The following is a 22010-nucleotide window of genomic DNA, read 5'->3' as shown; positions in this document are numbered from 1 at the left end:
GTCTCGATCTCTTGACCTCGTGATCCACCCGCCTCAGCCTCCCAAAGTGTTGGGATTACAGGCTTGAGCCACCGCGCCCGGCTCATTTTTATTTGTTAGATGTGGAATCTCACTCTGTCAACCAGGCTGGAGTGCAGTGTGCAATTTCGGCTCACTGCAACCTCCACCTCCTAGGTTGAAGCAATTCTTCTGCCTCAGCCTCCCAAGTAGCTGGGATTACAGGCAGACACCACTATGCCTCACTAATTTTTTTTTATTTTTAGTAGAGACAGGATTTCACCATGTTGGCCCGGCTGGTTTTGAACTCCTGACCTCAAGTGATCCACCCGTCTCAGCCTCCCAAAGTGCTAGGATTACAGGCGTGAGCTACTGCGCCTGGCCTATACATATTTATATATTACATATACTGTATATATATTGTGTGTGTGTGTATATACATATGTATATATAAAAAGACAGGGTTTCACCATGTTGCCTAGGCTGGTCTCGAACTCCGGGGCTCAAGCAATCCACCTGCCTCAGCCTCCCCAAGTCCTCGGATTAGAGGCCTGAGCCACTGTGCCTCTCCTTGTCAGATTTCTTTTCTTTTTTTTTTTTTTTCTTTTGAGACAGAGGCTCACTTTGTCACCCAGGCTGGACTGCAATGATATGATCTCGGCTCACTGCAGCCTCCACCTCCCAGGTTCCAGCAATTCCCCTCCCTCAGCCTCCCGAGTAGCTGGGACTACAGGTGCCCGCCACCACACCTGGCTAATTTTTGTATTTTTAGTAGAGACAGGGTTTCACCATATTGGCCAGGCTGGTCTCGAACTCCTGACCTTGTAATCTGCCCACCTCGGCCTCCCAAAGTGCTGGGATTTACAGACATGAGCCATTGCACCTGGCTGCCAGATTTCTTAATTTTGCCTGTGGCCAGGACCAAAGCTTTATCTTCCTTGTCCATCTCTTTGGCCTGCTTCTTGGACTGTTTTAGGGGCTTCTCTGCCACCTTCGTGGACAGGGCACCTGCAGCCCCTTCCCCAGACCCTGCCTGGAAACCTGCATTTTAACAAGGCACCCTGGAGTCACACTTTGGGAAACACTAATCCAGTTTCATTCTCCTGAGCCATATGTTAATTGGTGTGAATAAATTAGTGTCTTGGAGAATAAATTAGTGGTTTGGGAAGACATCGGGTAAATCTTCGCAATGTACCAAACAAAGGTTAGAGTGACCACTTAAGTACCAGGCGCTCTGGTGCCTGTGGGTGTGGGTGGGTGCAGTGTGTCTTCATTTAATCTTCACAGCAACTCACTGTGGTAGGCACTGTTATCCCCAATTTAGAAATGAGGAAACTAAGGCATTGTACATAGATTTCTAGTAAATAGGTGAGCTGGTCAGAAAGTATGCAGATATAAAATTTTTTTTTTTTTTTTTTTTTTTTTTTGAGACGGAGTCTTGCTCTGTCTCCCAGGCTGGAGTGCAGTGGCATGATCTCAGCTCACTGCAACCTCCTGGGCTCAAGCGATTCTCCTGCCTCAGCCTCCCAAGTAGCTGGGACTACAGGTGTGTGCCATCATGCCTGGCTAATTTTTTTGTATTTTTAGTAGAGACGGGGTTTCACTACGTTGGCCAGACTGATCTCAAACTCCTGACCTCAGGTGATCCACTGGCCTAGGCCTCCCAAAGTGCAGTGACTCCAAATGGAAAGTAATTAGCAATGTTAATGTGGAGAAGTTTTAGGAAAACCAATGAATGTTGTTTATATTCATAAGAGCAACACATGATTTTTTTTTTTTTTTTTTTTTTTTTTGAGACAGAGTTTCACTCTTGTTACCCAGGCTGGAGTGCAATGGCGCGATCTCGGCTCACCGCAGCCTCCGCCTCCCGGGTTCAGGCAATTCTCCTGCCTCAGCCTCCTGAGTAGCTGGGATTACAGGCACGCGCCACCATGCCCAGCTAATGTTTTTTGTATTTTTAGTAGAGACGGGGTTTCACCATGTTGACCAGGATGGTCTCGATCTCTTGACCTCGTGATCCACCCGCCTCAGCCTCCCAAAGTGCTGGGATTACAGGCTTCAGCCACCGCGCCCGGCTCACATGATTTTTTTAAAAAGCCTGTTTAAGGATGAAGAGCTCCTTCAACAATTACAGAATTTCCAAGGGATAAGAAAAAATATTGGAAATCATGCAATGCAGAGTATTCAAAACTGGGAGGAGATGAGATGATCTAGAAAAGGCAGAGTGTGGCCAGGCGTGTTGGCTCACGCCTGTAATCCCAGCACTTTGTGAGGCTGGGGCAGGCGGATCACTTGAGGTCAGGAGTTTGACACCAGCCTGACCAATATGGTGAAACCCCCATCTCTACTAAAAGTACAAAAACTAGCCAGGCTTGGTGGCAGGCACCTGTAATCCCAGCTACTCAGGAGGCCCAGGCAGAAGAATCTCTTGAACCAGGAGGCGGAGGTGTTTGCAGTGAGCCGATATTGCGCCACTGCACTCCAGCCTGGGCAACAGAGTGAGACTCCATAAAAAAAAAAAAAAAAAAAGAATAGGCAGAGTGAGAACGGAAGACACAGCCCTATGGAATCAGACATTTAAAGGCTGGAGAGAGAGGAAAACCAGAGGGCTGAGGCATTGCTGAAGGCTTCCAGAGGAAGGCTTAACAGCAGAGAGGGCATGTGAGACTCGCCAGGATGGCAGAGGTCGCAGCAGTGGACAAGGGTGTCAGCAAGCTCTTAGTTAGGGGTTGGGGCATGGGTCCCTTGGAGAATCCTATGAAAGCTGTAAGCCCCTCCCATTAAAAAGTGCACAGTTCCCCCTGCAAGGACTCAAACTCAGACTTCCTCCGATTATTGCTTCTCATCCCACTTGCCCTCATTCCCACCCTCTTGCCCACAGAACCTTTATTCTTTTTTCTTTTTTTGATATGGGAGGCTTGCGCCGTTGCCCAGGCTGGAGGGCAGTGGCACGGTCTCAGCTCCCTGCAACCTCTGCCTCCTGGGTTCACATGATTCTTCTGCCTCAGCCTCCCTAGTAGCTGAGATTAGGTGCCCGCCACCACACCAGGCTAATTTTTGTATTTTTAGTAGAGACAGGGTTTCACCATGTTGGCCAGGCTGGTCTCCAGCTCCTGACTTCAGGCGATCCTCCCATCTCTGCCTCCCAAAGTGCTGGGATTACAGGCATGAGGCACCGTGCCAGGACCTTTTTTCAACTTTTGCTCTTTTGCCCAGGCTGGAGTGCAGTGGTGTGATCTCAGCTTATTGCAACCTCTGTCTCCCAGATTCAAGCCACTCTCCTGCTTCAGCCTCCGGAGTAGCTGGGATTACCGGCACCTGCCACCACACCTGGCTAGTTTTTTTATTTTTAGTAGCGACGGGGTTTCACCACTTTGGCTCGGCTGGTCTCAAACTCCTGACCTTGTGATCCGCCTGCCTCAGCCTCCCAAAGTGCTAGGATTACAGGCATGAGCCACATCGCCCGACCCTTAAAAAAATTTTTTTAACAAGACAGTGTCTTGCCCTGTCACACAGGCTGGAGAATAGAGTGGTACAGTCTTGGCTCACTGAAGCCTCAATCTCCCAGGTTAAGGGATCTTCCCACCTCCGCCTCCAAAGTAGCTGGGGTCACAGTTGTGTGTCACCACGCCTGGCTAACTTAAATTTTTTTTTTGTAGAGATGGTGTCTCAGTATGTTGCCCTGGCTGGTCTCAAACCCCTGGGCTCACCCAATCCTTCCTTGGCCTCCTGAAGGGCTGGGATTACAGGCATGTGCCACTGCGCCTGGCCAATAAAGTCTTTGAGGATGAAGAATTTCAGCCAGAACCTGAAGGATATATCTGGCTCTATTTAGATTTGAAAGTATATAATGTCTCAAGAAAAACAAAACGCCTCACTGAAGGAAACAAGGTTAGTGTGGTGATTCGTGATTTTATTTTCTTTTTCTCCTAAAGACTTTCATTAATAGGAGTGTCCTTGATTCGTACCCCAATCCATCAGCAAACACTGGTAGGCTCCACCTTCAAGTCTTATCTAGAATCAGACCACCTCACCTCATCTACTGTGGCCTCCTTGGGCCGGGCCTGGCCTCTTTCAGTCTGTTCTCACCACACAGCCAGAGGGATCCTTTTATTTTTATTGATTGCTTGATTGATATGGGGTCTCTTGTCAGCAGGCTGGAGTGCAATGGTACGATCTCACCTCACTGCAACCTCTGCCTCCCAAGTAGTGGGGACCACAGGCACAAGCCACCATGCCGTTATTTTTTTTTGTATTTTTGGTAGAGACGAGGTTTCACCATATTGTCCAGGATGGTCTTGAACTCCTAAACTGAAGCAATCTACCCACCTCAGCCTCCCACAGTGCTGGGATTACAGGTGTGAATCACCACACACAGCGCCTTTTCAAACCGCAGTTGGATCAGCATTTTTCTGCTCATAACAATGGCTTTTGCTTCCCTGCTCACTCAAAATAAATTCCTTCTTCACTGCAGAGCTTCCCCTCCTACCACAGGGTGTTTAGGTCCCAATGGTGGTGATGGTAGGAGACCCACACCATTGTGACAACCAAATATGCCCACGATGCCCAGGGTTTCAGTCCCGGCTCCACCCCTTCCACTGCTGGGTTGGTTTCTTCATCTAAAAAACGGGGATGGGGACAACAAACTTGAAAAACTGTCCTGAGAATGAGGTGTCCGGCATCGGGCGTACTTAACAAAGGGTCCCCAATGATAACCAGCCGAGGCATAAGCAAACTCCATTGTTCCTATTATCTGCATCTGAAGATTTACACCTGTGATGTATGTGGATCCTTTTCCAGTTTCTTCTGTAGTAAACATTCTCTCTTGTATCAGAAAGTAAGGTTATGGGTTGGAGCTATAAATATGCCCTTTGATCCATCCCCCACGTAGAGTGCTTTGCCGGTGGTAAGCATGGACTGCAGACAGCAGCTCCCTCTGAGGCTGCCTCTAGCTCCTTTCTTTCACAGTGGGCTATGACTCAGGCTCCAACTTCCACTGTGTGGTCCTCGATCAGTGTCTGAATCTCCCAGAGTTTGTCTCCTTCTCTGCAGACAGATATGCTGATAGCCCCTGCCACACAGGGCTGAGCTGAAGGGAAAATGAGACAGTGCAAGCAAAGGAGCCTGGTGCCAGGCACGTACCAGGCATTCAGCAGTGGCGAACCATGGTAGCCTGCCCCCAGTCTAACGTCCTGGGCTCCATGCCCCCACCCCCTCAGTTCCTTCCCACTTGACTTCAGGAGCTGGATTCTCTCCTCCTGCCAGAGAAGTCCAGCTCACACTGCCTAAGGCACAAATTCTCACACCAACAACTAGGTCCCTGCCAGCTCCTGGCCAGTCCCAACTCCATGAAGCAGGAGGGCAGGTAAATTTGAGCAAAGACTGTTTCTGTTTGGCATTAGCCTCTGCCAATTGCCCAGGAAAGCTGGAATGCTCTTCAGCAAGCATGACATTTCCTCACACCCTAAACACTTTTTTTTTTTTTTGAGATGGAGTCTTGCTCTGTCACCCAGGCTAGAGTGCAGTGGCATGATCTCGCAACCTCCATCTCCCAGGTTCAAGTGATTCTTCTGCCTCAGCCTCCCAAGTAGCTGAGACTACAGGCATGTGCCACCATGCCCAGCTAATTTTCTTTTGTATTTTTAGTAGAGACGGGGTTTCACCATATGGGCCAGGCTGGTCTCAAACTCCTGACCTCAGACAATCCACCTGCCTTGGCCTTCCAAAGTGCTGGGATTACAGGTGTGAGCCACTGCGCCCGGCCAATTCTGTCTTTGGATGGAGCAACAGAAGCTTAGACTATAGGCTCCATTTTTTTTTTTTTAAACAGGATCTTGTTCTGTCACCCAGGCTGGAGTGCAGTGGAGCAATCACAGCTCACTGCAGCCTCAACCTCCTTGGGCTCAAGTGATCCTCCCATCTCAGCCTCCTGAGAGGCTGGGACTATGGGTGTGCACCACCATGATTTTTTGTATTTTGTTTTACTATTGCCAGGTCTTGAACTCCTGAGCTAAAGCAATCAGCCACCTCAGCCTCTCAAAGTGCTGGGATTACAAGTGTGAGTCACCACACCTGGCCAGGTTCCATTTAATTCTTTTTTTTCTTTTTTGAGACAGAGTCTCACTCTGTCACCACGCTGGAGTGCAGTGGTGCGACCTCGGCTCACTGCAACCTCTGCCTCCTTGGTTCAAGCGATTCTCCTGCCTCAGCCTCCTGAGTAGCTGGAACTACAGGTGCCCGCCACCATGTCCAGCTAATTTTTGTTATTTTTACTAGAGACAGTTTCACTACATTGGCCAGGATGGTCTCAATCTCCTGACCTCATGATCTACCCACCTCGGCCTCCCAAAGTGCTGGGATTACAGGTGCTCGCCACTGCGCCCAGCCTAATTTTTGTATTTTTAGTAGAGATGAGCTTTCACTTTATTGGCCAGGCTGGTCTTGAACTCCTGACCTCAGGTGATCCACCCACCTCGGCCTCCCAAAGTGCTGGGATTATAGGTGTGAGCCACTGCACCTGACCAGCTCCATTTACTTCTTGAGGAGCTCATGCTTCTCTTTTTAGTCACTTTGGTCACAGAGAGATCATTTAAGATCATTTAATAAAAAAGTAGTGCAAACAGGAAAGTAGCATAAAACATAGTGTTGCTGAGGAAGGCTGGTGCTTGCTGTTGAGAAGCAAAGGCCAGAGGAGGCTGGGTGTGAGGGAGGAGGATTCTTTAAAGGCAGGAAGAGAGAGGGCTGCCTTTAAGAGCCAGGAGAGCCTCTCATTCATGACCCCCAACATAGAGCTCTGTAGAACTGCTGCCACACCCTAAACACCGACGTAAGGGGGTGAGAGAATGAACTCCAGCCACTTCTCCCAACAAGGCCCAACAGAGCTATTCTGGGACATGTGTGTTTGCAAGCTTATGTGCATGGAGAGCACCCAAAAGCTCATCAGCAGACCCAGACCTCCACGCAGTCTGGTTTTCAGACTGGCATCCGCAGACAGTGCATGTGAAGCGCCTTCTCATTACTGCCCCCATCTGGAATCTTGGTCTTCTCCATTCCATCTCACTTTCGATTGCCAACCCAAGGGTGCCAGTGCCTGTGGGTCCCATTATATGATACTCTCTCCCAGGACCAAATCATTAGTCTGACCGAAAAAAAAAAAAGCACTTAGCCACATCCTACTCCGTAATGAATGGCTCTGGGGTCTTCATTTTCTCTTCCGGCTGATCCTCAGTTCATCCAGTTCCTTCTCCATTAATTGGGATTCAGCAGTGGACTCTGAGAGCTGAAAGTAAAGCAGCAGCTGTTAGAAGGCAGGACATTTCTAGGAGATGTTTCAGGTTTGCAAGTCCGGCCCTACACGCGGAGGAAAGGCCCCTGGCACTTCTCTGATGCTGCTGGCCTCCATGATGATGGGAAGCCCTCTGTACCTGGGTAGAATGCAAGCATCTGATGACCCAGGACCACAAGTACTTGAAGAATATTCACAGTGCACTCTGTCAACACGCTGTCACCCACGAGCACGTGGCACTCCCTGCATGAAGGTGAGCAAGTCTCAGAGGATGTCAAAGACAGATACTGTTGATTCTAAGGCTAAGGGATTAGAGTTTAAGTTGCTTCTAAGCTGTAGCTCCCATAATGGGGATTAGGGGGAAAAATGCTTGAAAAAGAATGCCACTTTCCTCCTTAGGGTTGTTTGTTTTTTGTTTTCATTTTTTGAGACGGGGTCTTGCTCTATCACCCAGGTTGGCTGCTTTTCTTGTACTAACTCACTATGAGGTACATACTACAATTATGCTCATTTTTAAAAAACCATCCAAGCCAGGCACAGTGGCTCATACCTGTAATCTCAGCACTTTGGGAGGCTGAGGCAGGCGGATGGATCACTTGAGGTCAGGAATTTCAGACCAGCCTGGCCAACATGGTGAAACCCCTTCTCTACTAAAAATGCAAAAATTAAATAGGCGTGGTGGCGGGAGCCTGTAATCCCAGTTACTCGGGAGGACAAGACAGAAGAATCACTTGAATCCGAGAGGCACAGGTTGCAGTGAGCAGAGATCATTCCACTGCATTCCAGCCTGGGCTACAGAGCAAGACTTTGTCTCAAAAAAATAAATAAATACAAGTAAAAATTATCTCAGCTCACTGCAACCTCCGCCTATCAGGTTCAAGCGATTCTCCTGCCTTAGCCTCCCGAGTAGCTGGGATTATAGGTGCATGCCACCACCCCCGGCTAATTTTTGTATTTTTAGTAGAGACGGAGTTTCACCATGTTGGTCAGGCTGGTCTCGAACTCTTGACCTCATGATCCACCCGCCTCAGCCTCCCAGTGCTGGGATTATAGACGTGAGCCACCGCACCCAACCTAGTCCTTTTTCTGTTTTTTTAAAGTCAGGGTCAGCTGTGTGCGGTGACTCACACCTGTAATCCCAGCACTTTGGGAGGCTGAAGCAGGCAGATCACCTAAGGTTGGGAGTTCGAGACCAGCCTCACCAACATGGAGAAACCCCATCTCTACTAAAAATACAAAATTATTTAGGCGTGGTGGCATAGGCCTGTAATCCCAGCTACTTGGGAGGCTGAGGCAGAAGAATTGCTTGAACCCAGGAGGCGGAGGTTGCGGTGAGCTGAGATTACACCATTGCACTCCAGCCTGGGCACTGTCCCAAAAAAACAACAAAAAAAGACAGGGTCTTGTTTTGTTGCCCAGGCTGGTCTCAAACTCCTGGGGTTAAGCCATCCTCCTGTCTTAGCTTCCCGAATAGCTGGGACTCCAGAAGTATACCCCCACAATTAGCTGTTATGCCATTTATTGCTGAAGAAATTAAATCGCAGAGCAGTTAGTCAATAGCGGAGCTGGGCAAGGAACCCAGGCCATTTCGCTACAGAGTGTGTGCTCTTCACCACCACCGTGTGTGCTCTCCTCCCTCTGAATCTTCACAGGCTCCTCTAGGCCCAGTGGGTTGCTGGATTTTTAACAGCCACAAGAAACCAATGCTAACATAGTGTGTGCCTCTCAGCAGGTCTGTGATGGGTATTAATTAATGCCTATGAGCCGGCTCCTCCCCTCTTCCTGGGATGCTTCCATCCCAACCTCCATTCCTGCCATTATCCTTCCACTTTCAGCGCAGATATCCCTTCCTCTGGGAAGCTCTCATGACAGAATTGACTTCTCCCTCGTGTGCTATGCAGATGCTGTGCAGACTCCAGCTGGGTCCTTACCACTACCATCATCACACAGCCCACCTGCCTCTAGACCGTGGGCAGGAACTGTGTCTTGTTTCTTGCGTGTGTCTTAGGATACAAAGCAACGTACCTGGCCAAACTGGCATTGAGGAGGTATCTGTTGGCTTAAATGACTCGAGGTGGCGCTGCCCCGAAAGGACTGCCTAGGCATCTCTTCCCCATCACCTGCCTTACCATGTCTAACAGGATGTCCACTTTCAGCCGCAAGAGATTGTTCTCTTCCTCCAGCTGCTGGTTCCGCCTGCGAAGGCGCTGGACCTCCCTCCGGTCCACACCTCCACTAACCCCCGTCTCTGGAGGAAGGACAGAACCAGTTAAAGGGGGGTTTCCTTCTACAATCCTGATTGATGTGATGGCACGAAGTGCAGCTCACCTGCTATCCACTGGCCATTTTCAAACTTCAGGCTCTGCCCTGCCAGGTTCATAGTGGGGGATCCATATTCCAAGCCCAGCTCCACCTCCCGGGTTGACCGGTCCAACTGTGGGTGAGATGCTACATGACAGCTTCAGCAGGCCTGGAACTTGCCCTCATTCCAACTCCTCTTCCCCTAACAATGTGACCCCACTAACTCATTTTTCTAATCATTACCTGGCACCTTTAATGATTTTTGTAAAGGCCATAAAATCAGATGATGTACAGCAAAAGTTTAATTACGAGATGAAAAAAATACTGTTTTATACATTAGATGTTTTCTAGAAAAGGTATATATACTGAAATTTATAAATGGAATTATTTTACATCTACTAGACACTTAATAGTTGAAGCAATCCTACTGTAAATTGTTAATCAAGTGAAAAATCCTTTTTAAATATAATAGTCCACCAAGTTATCATTTTCTTAATATAGAGCTACATATGTTGTGGAAAAGACGTGAAATTCTAACAGGAAGAAGAGGAGTTGCTTCTTAATGTGCAACAGTACAATTTACATAGTCATTTCTTTTCTTTCTCTCTTTTTTTTTTTTTGAGACGGAGTTTCTCTCTGTCGCCCAGGCTGGAGTACAGTGGCGCCATCTCAGTTCACTGCAGCCTCCGCCTCCCAGGTTCAAGTGATCCTCCCCACGTCAGCCTCCGAGTAGCTGGGACTACAGGCACGTACCACCACATCCAGCTAATTTTTGTTTTGTTTGAGACAGAGTCTCGTTCTGTCACCCAGGCTGGAGTGCAGTGGCGCAATCACAGCTCACTGCAACTTCCGCCTCCAGGGTTCAAGTGATTTTCCTGCCTCAGCCTCCCAAGTAGCTGGGACTACAGACGTGTGCCACCACACCTAATTTTTCTATTTTTTAGTAGACACGAGGTTTCACCATATTTGGCCAGGCTGGTCTTGAACTCCTGACCTTGTGATCCACCCGCCTCAGCCTCCCAAAGTGCTGAGATTACAGGCATGAGCCACCGCACCTGGCCTAATTTTTGTTTTTTAAGGTAGAGTCGGAGTTTCACCACATTAGCCAGGCTGGTGTCGAACTCCTGACCTCAAGTGATGTGCCCACCTCAACCTCCCAAAGTGCTGGAATTATAGGCGTGAGCCACTGCACCCAGCCCATATATTCATTTCTACAACTCACTGAGCACCCACCCTAATTCAGGACTCAGTACTGGGTATCCAGGGATGAGTATGACCAGCTCTTCCTCAAGAGCGGCTCAACAGGGAGAGATCTTCAGGGAAGTACGCAAATGTCCCTTTCTCAGTCAGGCCTTCCTGACCACCTGGTGAAGATGACAGTTCTGTCCCCACTACTCAGAAACAACCCTTCCCAGGCCTATGCTTTGTTTTGCTGTCTACCACCTGTCACCCTCTGATTTAAATGTGCTTATTTTCTATAGCCTTCCATTAAAATATCTGCCCCATGAAGGCAGGGATTGGATGTTTTTCCTCTCCCCTTCTTCATCCACTTCTGCCTGCCAGTGCTTAGAAGAATACCTGCCACATAGAAAGGTATCAATCAATAGCTCCAGAATTAATCAATAGAGAAGAACATTCTAGGCTGGGCATGGTGACTCATGCCTGTAATCCCAGTACTTTGGGAGGCCGAGGCGGGCAGAGCACCTGAAGTCAAGAGTTCAAGACCAGCCTGACTAACATGGAGAAACCCTGTCTCTGCTCAAAAAAAGTGCAAAATTAGCTGGGCATAGTGGCACATGCCTGTAATCCCAGCTACTTGGGAGGCTGAGGCAGGAGAATCGCTTGAGCCCGGGAGGCGGATGTTGCAGTGCGCCGAGATCATGCCACTGCACTCCAGCCTGGGCAACAAGAGCGAAACTCCATCTCAAAAAAAAAAAAAAAATTAGCCAGGCATGGTGGCAGGCACCTACAATCCCAGCTACTTGCTCAGGAGGCTGAGGAAGGAGAATCACTTGAATCCAGGAGGTGGAGGTTGCAGTGAGCTGAGAATGCGCCACTCAAGGGAAGAAGGACTCCATCTCAAAAAAAAAAAAACAAAACTGGACAATATTGTTTGGGGTCAAATATCATGAGATTGTCTTCTTAGGTTCTTGGACAAACAAGGTCTGACAATCATTCCCAAACAAGAGTTTGAAAATGTTTTCAGCAATAGCAATCATATGGATGGAAAGGATGCCCTCCTGCAATGATGCCTCCAGAGGACCAGTTTCCATTCAGACACACACTCAGCACTCAACTCACGCTGCACACTGGGCCAACCCCAGTACCGACACTTACAGAATGCAGGTTGGAGAGAGATGCAGACTTCCGAGGAGGTGTCTTCTTCGGACTGAATGTATTCCCAAAGAAGGGCATCTTTGGCCTGATGAAGGCAAAGCCAGCGCTCCCTTCACCTAGGGTCAGAAAAAGTTAGGGGGAAAGACAGCTGGATCACTGACCTTACACCATTGTCCTCAAATCTTGAAAACATACATTTTATCATGTGGCTACTAACGATCCTGGTGCTATGGTTTGAATCTCCCAACCAAAACTCATGTTAAAATTTCACTGCCATGGTAACAGTATTAAGAGGGGCGAGCCTTTAAGGGGTGACTGGCCCATGTGAACTCTGCTCTCCTGAGTGGATTAATGCTGTTGTCATGGGAGTAGGTTAGCTATCTCAGGAGTGGGCTCCTGGTCAAAGGGTAAGTTCTGCTGCCATGCTGTCTGTCTCATGCACGTGCTCCCCATGTACGCCTTCTGCCTCACACTGGATGACCCTCACCAAATACTTGCACCATGCTCTTGGACTTCCCAGTCTCCATTACTGTGGACCACATAAACTTCTTTTATTTACTAATTTTTTTTTTGAGACAAAGTATCACTCTGTCGCCCAGGTTGGAGTGCAGTGGGGCGATCTCGGCTGACTGCAACCTTCACCTCCTGGTTCAAGCAATTCTCCTGCCTCAGCCTCCTGGGTAGCTGAGACTACAGGCACACACCACTACGCTCAGCTAATTTTTGTATTTTTAGCAGAGACGGGGTTTCACCATGTTGGCCAGGATGGTCTCAATCTGCTGACCTCATGATCATGATCCGCCTGCCTTGGCCTCCCAAAGTGCTGGGATTACAGGTGTGAGCCACCGCGCCCGGCCTTCTTTTCTCTATAAATTACCCAATCTGTGGTAATCTGTTACAGCAGCACAAAATGGATTCCCATGTGTTGTGCAGGAAAGCTTGCGTTTAAAAAAAAAAAAACAGCTCCCATGTGCTGAATGCTCTCTCTGTGCTACGCAGTATGCTAAAATTTTTGGGTGGGGCACAGTGGCACATGCCTGTAGTCCTAACTACTTGGGAAGCTGAGGTGAAAGGATGGCTGGAACCCAAGGAGATTGAGGCTCGGTGAGCTGTGATCCACTGCTGCTCTCCAGGCTAGGCTATGGAGTGAGAGACCGTGTCTCAAAAAAAAAAAAAAAAAATTAGCCTGGCATGGTGGTGCACACCTACAGTCTCAGTTACTCAGGAGGCTGAGGCAGACAGATCGCTTGAGCCCAGTAATTCAAGACCAGCCCGGCCAACATGGCAAAACCGTGCTCTACAAAAAATACAAAAATTACCTGGGCATGGTGGTGCATGCCTGTAGTCTCAGCTATTCAGGTGGGAGGATCACTTGAACCCATGAGTTTGAGCCCCCGGGGAGCTATGATCATGCCACTGCACTCCAGCCTGTGTGAAAGAGCAAGACCTTGTCTCCAAAAAAATAGTAATAAAGAAATGGCCAGGGGCGGTAGCTCATGCCTGTAATCCCAGCATTTTGGGAAGCCGAGGTGGATGGATTACCTGAAGTCAGGAGTTCAAGATCAGCCTGATCAACATGGAAAAACTCCATCTCTACTAAAAACACAACATTAGCTGGGCATGGTGGTGCATGCCTGTAATCCCAGCCACTCGGGAGACTGAGGCAAGAGAATCACTTGAACCTGGGAGGTGGAGGTTGCAGTAAGCTGAGACTACACCAGTGCACTCCAGCCTGGACGACAAGAGTGAAACTCTGTTCCCCCCTACCGCCCACCAAAAAAAAGAAAAAGAAATAAAGCTACACTTATATTTCCTTTTTGATAACAATGCCCCTCACTTGTCACCAGTGTCACTTGTCATCTCATATGTCAGGTTACCTGTCCTGTTATGGAAGGTGAGGTGAGGTGTCCTGAAAAGGAGGCAGGTCCAGGCTGTGGCAGAGCTGGACCTCCCTGCCCCATACATTTGCTTTCAGCACAGTGCAACCTACTGCAATTCACCTAGGCCTACTTACGTAGATTTACTGATAACACCCAGGTTTTTGGGAAAGAAAAAAAGGGGAGAAGCAAACTTTTAATTTAGGCTGGGCACAGTGGCTCACACCTGTAATCCCAGGACTTTGGGAGGCCAGGGCAGGAGGACTGCTTGAGCACAGGAGTTCAAAACCAGCCTGGGAAACTTAGCAGGACCTGTCTCCACAAAAAAAAAAAAAAAAAAAAAAAAAAAAAAAAGATAAAAAATTTAAAAAGGAAATATATGACGTTAATACAGAAAAGTCTACTACAAATCATGAGGGTAAGATTTCATGAGTTTTTACTACACAAGTATAACCACCCTTCAGGTCCAGGCGTGGACTCAAACCTGAAATCCCAGCACTTTGGGAGGCCAAGATAGGAGGGTTGCTTGAGCCCAAGAGTTCAAGACCAGCCTGAGCAACATAGTGAGACCCTCGTCTCTAAAAAAATTAAAATCAAATATTTTAAAAATTTTAACTTTTTATTTATGATTAATTTTTTGAGACAGAGCCTTGCTCTGTCGCCCAGGCTGGAGTGCAGTGGCATAATCTTGGCTCACTACAACCTCTGCCTCTTAGGTTCAAGTCATTATCATGCCTCAGCCTCGAAAGTAGCGTGTGCCACCATGCCCAGCTAATTTTTGTATTTTTAGTAGAGACGGGCTTTCACCATGTTGGCCAGGATGGTCTTGATCTCTTGACCTCGTGATCCACCCGTCTCGGCCTCCCAAAGTGCTGGGATTACAGGCGTGAGCCACCGCGCCCGGCCCAGGCTAATCTTAAACTACTGACCTCAAGTGATTGGCCCACCTTGGCCTCCCAAAGTGCTGGGATTACAGGTGTGAACCAACATGCTGACTCAAAAAATTTTTTAAAACCACCCTCCAGATCAGGATCCAGAGCATTTCAGCATTCCATAAGCCTCACCTGGCCACTTTACATGCATGGAATTGTACAGGGAGTCCTCGTTTGCATCTGGCTTCTCACATTCAACGTCATGTTTCTGACATTTATCCATGCAGCTGTGTGTAGTTACGGTTTGTTCATTTGCATTGCTGGATAATACTCTATTGTATAAACACAGCAAAATTTACTTGTCTACAGATGATGGACATTTGAGCTGTTTCCAGTTTTTTTTTTTAAGATAGGGTCTCATTCTGGTCCCCCAGGTTGGAGTGTAGTGGTGCCATCTCTGCTCACTGCAGCCTCGACCTCTCAGGCTCAGGTGACCCTCCCACCTCAGTCTCATGGGCAGCTGGAACTATAGGCACATACCACCACAATGGCTAATTTTTTGCATTTTTAATAGAGTTGGGAGTTTCGCCATGTTGCCCAGTCTGGTCTTAAATTCTTGGGCTCAAGTGATCCGCCTGCCTCAGCCTTGCAACGTGCTGAGATTATAGGCGTGAACCACCACGCCTGGCTGGTTTCCAGTTTCTGACCATCAAAAATAGTGCTGCTAGGCCAAGCATGGTTGCTTATGCCTGGGAGATCAAAGCAGAAGGATCACTTGATGCCAGCAGTTCAAGACCAGCCTGGGCAACATAATGAGATCTCATTTCTACAAAAAAAATTGAAAAATCAGACAGGCATGGTGGCGTACCCTTACAGTCCTAGCTACTCAGGAGGCTGAGGTGGGAGGATTGCTTGAGCCCAGGAGTTTGAGGCTGCAGTGAGCTATGATCACCCACTACACACTCCAGTCTGAGCAACAGAACAAGACCCTGTCTCAAAAAAAAAAAAAAAAAAAAAAAAAAAAGGCCTGCTAAGAACATGATGCTTGGGCATGTATATCCGCATGCATATGCACACTTCTCTGGTTCCATATTTAGGGGTACAACTGCAGAGTCATAGAGCATTCATATATTTAGGTTTAACAGACACTGCCAAATGGTTTACCAAAGTAATTGTACCAATTTAGACTCCTAACTGCAGTTTGCAAAAGATCCTTGTCAATATCTGGTACTTTCTGTCTTTTTCACCTTATCCATTGTGGCAGGTATGTAGTAGTGTTGCACTGTTTAATTTGCTTTTCCCAAATAACTGATTAAATTGAGCACCACTTAACATACTCTTTGGACATATATGGATACTCTGTCTCTCTCTTTTTTTTTTCCACTCTTGTTGCCCAGGCTGCAGTGCAATGGTGAGATCTTGGCACACTGCAACCTCTGCCTCCCAAGTAGCTGGGATTACAGATGCACACCACCACACCTGGCTAATATTTTAGATGGAGTTTTACTATGTTGGCCAGGCTGGTCTCGAACTCCTGACCTCAGGCAATCTACCCACCTCAGCCTCCGAAAGCACTGGGATTACAGGCATGAGCCACCATGCCCAGCTCTGGATACTCTCTTTTGTGACATGCTTGTTCATGTCTTTTGCCGTTTTTTTTTTTGTTTTGTTTTTTTTTTAAGATAGAGTCTCCCTCTGTCATCAGGCTGGAGTGCAGTGGCACGATCTCGGCTCACTACAACCTCTGCCTACCAGGTCCAAGTGATTCTCCTGCCTCAGACTCCAGAATAACTGGGATTACAGGCACATGCCACCATGCCCAGCTAATTTTTGTTATTTTTAGTAGACAGGGGTTTTGCTACGTTAGCCAGGCTGGTAGAGACCAGAGCAGGCTGGTCTTAAACTCCTGACCTCAAGTTATCCATCTGCCTCGGCCTCCCAAAGTGCTGGAATTACAGGCATGAACCACTGTGCCCAACCTCTTTTTGATTTCTTATTAGCTTCTTTTGATCAAAGAAGTTTTTATTTATTTATTTATTTTTTTGAGACAGAGTCTTGCTCTGTTGCCAGGCTGGAGTGCAGTGGCACAATCTTGGCTCACTGCAATCTCTGCCTTCCGGGTTCAAGTGATTCTCCTCCCTCAGCCTCCCCATTAGCTAGGACTACAGGCACACGCCACCACGCCCAGCTAATTTTTATATTTTTAGTAGAGATGGGGTTTCACCATGTTGGCAACAATGGTCTCCATCTGTTGACCTTGTGATCATGATCTGCCCACCTCGGCCTCCTAAAGTGCCAGGATTACAGGTGTGAGCCACTGCACCCAGCCAGAAGTTCTTAATTGTAATGAAATCCAACATTCATTATTTCATTTATTTATTTAGAGATGGAGTCTCACTTTGTTGCCCAGGCTGGAGGGCAGTGGCACGATCTCCACTCACTGCAACCTCTGCCTCCTGGGTTCAAGCAATTCTCCTGCCTCAGCCTCCTGAGTAGCTGGGATTACAGGCACCTGCCACCACATCCAACTAATTTTTGTATTTTTAGTAGAGATGGGGTTTTGCCATGTTGGCTAGGGTGGTCTTGAATTCCTGACCTCAGGTGATCTGCCTACCTTAGCCTCCCAAAGTGTTTGGATTATAGGCATGAGCCACCACACCCAGCCCAATTTATTATTATTTTTTAATGATTAGTGTTCATATCCTATTATATAATGTTTGCCTACCCCAGGCTGGGTGTGGTGGCTTATGCCTATAATCCTAGCACTTTGGGAGGCAGAGGCAGGCAGATCACTTGAGTCCAGGAGTTTGAGACCATCCTGGGCAACATGGCAAAACCCTGTCTCTATCAAAGATACAAAAAATTAGTTGGGCACTGTGGTGTGTGCCTGTGGTCCCAGCTACTCAGGAGGCAGAGGTGGGAGGATTGCTTGCGCTCGGGAGCCAGAGGTTACAATGAGCTGAGATTATGCCACTGCACTCCAGCCTGTCCAGTGACAGTGAGACCCCATCCCCACTCCCCTACCAAAAAAAAATTGCCTACCCCAAGATCATGATAATATTTTTTGTTAACTTCTGGTAATATTATTGTTTACGTTTCAAATTTGTGGCTATAATTCATCTTGAATTAATTTTTGTATATGATATAAGACAGGGGTTAGTGTTCTTTTTTTCACATATATCACCAAAAAAAAATTTTTTTAAGACGGGGTCTCGCTCTGTCGCCCAGGCTAGAGTGCAGTGGCATGATCTTGGCTCACTGCAGCCTCGACCTCCCAGGCTCAAGCAATTCTCCTGCCTCAGCTTCCCGAGTAGCTGAGATGACAGGCACACGCCACCAGGCCCACCTAATTTTTTGTATTTTTTGTACAGATGGGGTTTCACCATGTTGCCCAGGCTGGTCATGAACTCCTGAGCTCAAGCGACTGGCCCAGCTTGGCCTCTCAAAGTGCTGGGATTACATGCCTGAGCCACCATGCCTGGCCTTTATTACCCAATTTTTTTTTTTTTTTTTTTTGAGATGAAGTCTCACTCTGTCACCCAGGCTGGAGTGCAATGGCATGGTCTCAGCTCACTGCATCCTTCACCTCCAGGTTTCAAATGATTCTCCCACCTCAGCCTCCCAAGTGGTTGGGACTACAGGCGTGTGCTACCATACCCGGTTAATTTTTGTATTTTTAGTAGAGACAGGGTTTCACCATGTTGGCCAGGCTAGTCTCGAACTCCTGACCTCGTGAACCTCCTGCCTCCGCCTCCCAAAGTGCTGGGATTACAGGCGTGAGCCACTGTGCCTAGCCTATATTACCCAATTTTAACTTATAGCACACACATAGTTTACAAAGAATCCTTCTAAAAAACCATTGACTGAAGAGAACAACAATGACAGCACAAGTCAGCAAAAAGAAAACATCAGAACCCTCACTGCTCCTCCTCCTGGGGGTAAGGTCTTCCTTCACTACATAATGAAATAAAAGCTGTAACAGGTTGATTGAATCTGACAAGAAATTAGCCAAAAAAGGCAGAAGGAGCGGTCGGTATCTTTTCAAGATTTTCGAAACAAGGTTTTAGATATATTATCATTAAAACAGAATTCAAAGTATGAATCCACGATAATCAGCAAGACATGTATCCAATGAGAACAGGAAAAAAAACTTCCAGGCTGTTTTCACTGAGGGAGAAATTGATCTCACTGAAATTAATGATAAAAGTTGAGAAGCTTCTCTGTAAGTTTTATAACATACAATACATAAGTATATGTATATATAATTTATAAATAAATAAAGGTATTTTGGGTTATGTGATCATGATAGCTTTCCTGGTAGTTATGTGTTTGTAATTAAAAACAATTATATGGTGGCTCACGCTTGTAATCCCAGCACTTTGGGGGGGCCGAAGTGGGTGGATCACCTGAAGTCAGAAGTTTGAGACCAGCCTGACCCACATGGCGAAAATTTTAAAAATACAAAAATTAGCTGGGCATGATGGTGCTCACCTGTAATCCCAGCTACTCAGGAGGCTGAGGCACAAGAACTGCTTGAACCTTGGAGGCGGAGGTTGTGGTGAGCCAAGATCGTGCCACTGCGCTTCAGCCTGTGTGACAGAACGAGACTCTGTCTCAAAAAAATAAAAAATAAATAAAAACAATCATAGACCAGCAACCTAGGGGATGGCCTTTGGGCCTGGGCACAGCACTTTAAAACTTGGACAAACCAGAATGCTTCCACCTTGGTAGTGGAGGGGACAGGTGGGGACCAAGATGCTGAGGGGGGTTGATGTTATGTCATCACCATCCAAAACACACTGTAAGGCCCTGGCGCTGTCTCTGCTGGAGAAGAGAAAGAGGTTAGGAGAGGGAAAAGCATGAATCTTACGTCTATAATATTATATAAAGGGCAGAACAAGAATAAAATAGGAGGAATATCCACGAGGAAAGTTCTTCAAAGGGCACAGTAACAAAAACTAATTAATGTCACTTCCTGTGTATCCACTACGTGTCAGACACAGTGCTAGGCACACTTCGTTTATTTTTCATTCCTTGCAGCGCCTCTTGAGATATGGGTATTTTCCTACCCATATTAAAGAAGAAAATGCTAGGGCATGATCAGTTGGCTAAAAGTATATATATATATATATATATATATATATATATATATATATATGTGTGTGTGTGTGTGTGTGTGTGTGTGTACACCTGTCCACACACATATAAATAATTATCCTTGTATTAGTAACATGTGAGGCACATCATTAAAAGATGCATTTTCGGCCAGGGAGTAGCTCACACCTGCAATCCCAGCACTTTGGGAGGCTGAGGCGGGCGAATCATGAGGTCAGGAGTTTAAGACCAGCCTGGCCAACATGGTGAAACCCCATCTCTACTAAAAATACAAAAATTAGCTGGGTGTGGTGGCGGGCACCTGTAATCCCAGCTACTCGGGAGGCTGAGGCAGAAGAAGCACTTGAACTTGGGAGGTGGAGGTTTCAGTGAGCCAAGATCTCGCCAACCTAGGCAACAAGAGCGAAACTACAACAGAAAGAAAGGAAAGAAAGAAAGAGAGAGAGAGATCTGGAAAAAAGAGAGAGACAGAGACACACACAGAGAGAGAAAGATCTAGAAGGATACACCAAACTGCTCATAGTGGTTAAACTTGAAAAAGGGAGTAGGATGACTGATTTGAATGAAATTCATTTTATAGGTTAAAAAAGAGGTCAAATTGTGGCAATTTCATACGGTACAATATAAAATTATATTAAATACTCAAGATTAAATGAATTACAATGAGAATATATTCATGTATTACTTATAAACAAAATAAAACACAGTTAAAAAGCAGTCCCCGGCACTCCTGGTATCTAGAGACATTTGAAGACAGAAAAATAAGCCAAGTCCCCACTGATGCTGACTGCACTGTGCCTGAGCACATGGCCTGGACAAAACCAGGTTTCAGGCCTGGCTTTGCCCTCAACTGCCTGCTAGACTTTGGCCCAGCTGCTTCACTTCTGGGGCTTTAACTGGGACACCTCACTCATGACCGAACTAATTCTTGTAACACTACAGCTGGGAACTGTCATCCATATATTACAGATGAGGAAGGGTATGGACTAGCTACTTTTTTTTTTTTGACAGAGTCTCGCTCTGTTGCCCAGGCTGGAGTGCAGTGGCCAGTGTTGGCTCACTGCAACCTCCACTTCCCGGGTTCAAGTGATTCTTCTGCCTCAGCCTCCCAAGTAGCTGGGACTACAGGCGCGCACCACCATGTCTGGCTAGTTTTCTTATTTTTAGTAGTGACGGGGTTTCACCACATTGGCCAGGCTGGTCTCAAACTCCTAACCTCATGATCTGCCCACCTTGGCCTCCCAAAGTGCTGGGATTACAACGGGAGCCGGCCAGATTAGCTACCTTTTAAATCAGATCTAATAATCCACAAACAGGTGGGCTGAGATCCTGGGGTTCTGGGGCATCCACGTGGACTTGATGTACAAGCTGTCCCCTTGGCCCAAGGCAATCTTGTTTCTAGTGAAACTCCCAAGAAGAGCGTGTTCAGCACAAAGGAAGTGAATGGGGAGCACCTGGCTTCCAATGATCATTCTGTTGCTTACCCTCAGCGGGACCCCAGCATTTATCCCCCCTGGGCTTCGGCTTCTTTTTTTGCAATGAGGAATAATAATAGTACCTGGACCACAAGATGTTATAGTATTTAGTGTTTATGAGAAGCTGTGCACCTGATTCTCACAACGACCCCGGGAAGAGGATCAAGTAAGTGGTCTCCCAATCCACAGATATTGATACTAATCACTAATGATTGTGCAAAGGTTTTCCGTTTCCAACAGGCCATAAAATAGATTATATTTCTTTAATTCTAAGAAAATAAGGGAGGAATCTTTGGCTTTCATCGGATTCTCAAAGGTATACGTGTCCCCCAAAGAGTTCAGAGACAGCCATGTTACGCAGGTGCAGGGCCCCCCAGGGCTGTCGGACTCAAGTAACAGCTGACAACAAACGTTCACACGCACGATCTCATGCACCTTCATGGCGACCTGCGGGGAGGAATTACCGCCCCAATTCACAACCGCGGAGACACACAGAGGAGGGCGGCCACCGTCCGGGGTCGCCCTCCCGCCGCCTCTCTCCAGGCCAGGCCCGGGCGTCCCCGGGCCCCCCAGGTGAACCTAGGCAGCGCTGCCCGGCAACGCCGGACTCGGAGACGTACCTGACGCGTCCCAGAAGCCTGGGTCCAAGAGCTCCCCGAAACCCCCCGCAAGGACCCTGTAGCCCAGCGCCACCTTGACCCACCGGCTTCCTGCCGCTCGCCCTCTACGCGCATGCGCAGCCCCGCCCGGC

At 47.5% G+C, this 22010-nt stretch overlaps 1 protein-coding gene across 6 annotated transcripts; it reads right to left on the bottom strand.

Annotated features, from left to right (window-relative positions):
* Positions 1–6578: 6578 nt before the first annotated feature.
* CBY1 (chibby family member 1, beta catenin antagonist) lies at positions 6579–21991 on the bottom strand. Of its 6 annotated transcripts, none has more exons than XM_032266716.1 (6): positions 21880–21991; positions 14862–15001; positions 11921–12036; positions 9611–9716; positions 9403–9530; positions 6579–7276 (listed from the first exon to the last, which is right to left on the bottom strand). In XM_032266716.1, exons 2-6 carry the CDS (start codon positions 14950–14952, stop codon positions 7199–7201), a joined length of 519 nt encoding a protein of 172 aa, XP_032122607.1. In that variant the 5' UTR covers positions 14953–15001; positions 21880–21991; the 3' UTR covers positions 6579–7198. The 6 variants fall into 6 exon arrangements, with proteins under 6 accessions (XP_032122607.1, XP_032122609.1, XP_032122610.1 ...); XM_032266718.1 differs by having other exon boundaries at positions 6579–7135; XM_032266719.1 differs by having other exon boundaries at positions 9407–9530.
* Between the last annotated feature and the right edge of the window lie 19 nt (positions 21992–22010).

This window comes from Sapajus apella, unplaced genomic scaffold (genome assembly GCF_009761245.1).
Source record: "Sapajus apella isolate SASKATOON/1434 unplaced genomic scaffold, GSC_monkey_1.0 scaffold160, whole genome shotgun sequence".
NCBI lineage: Eukaryota > Metazoa > Chordata > Mammalia > Primates > Cebidae > Sapajus > Sapajus apella.
This window is presented reverse-complemented; position numbering and strand designations above follow the sequence as displayed.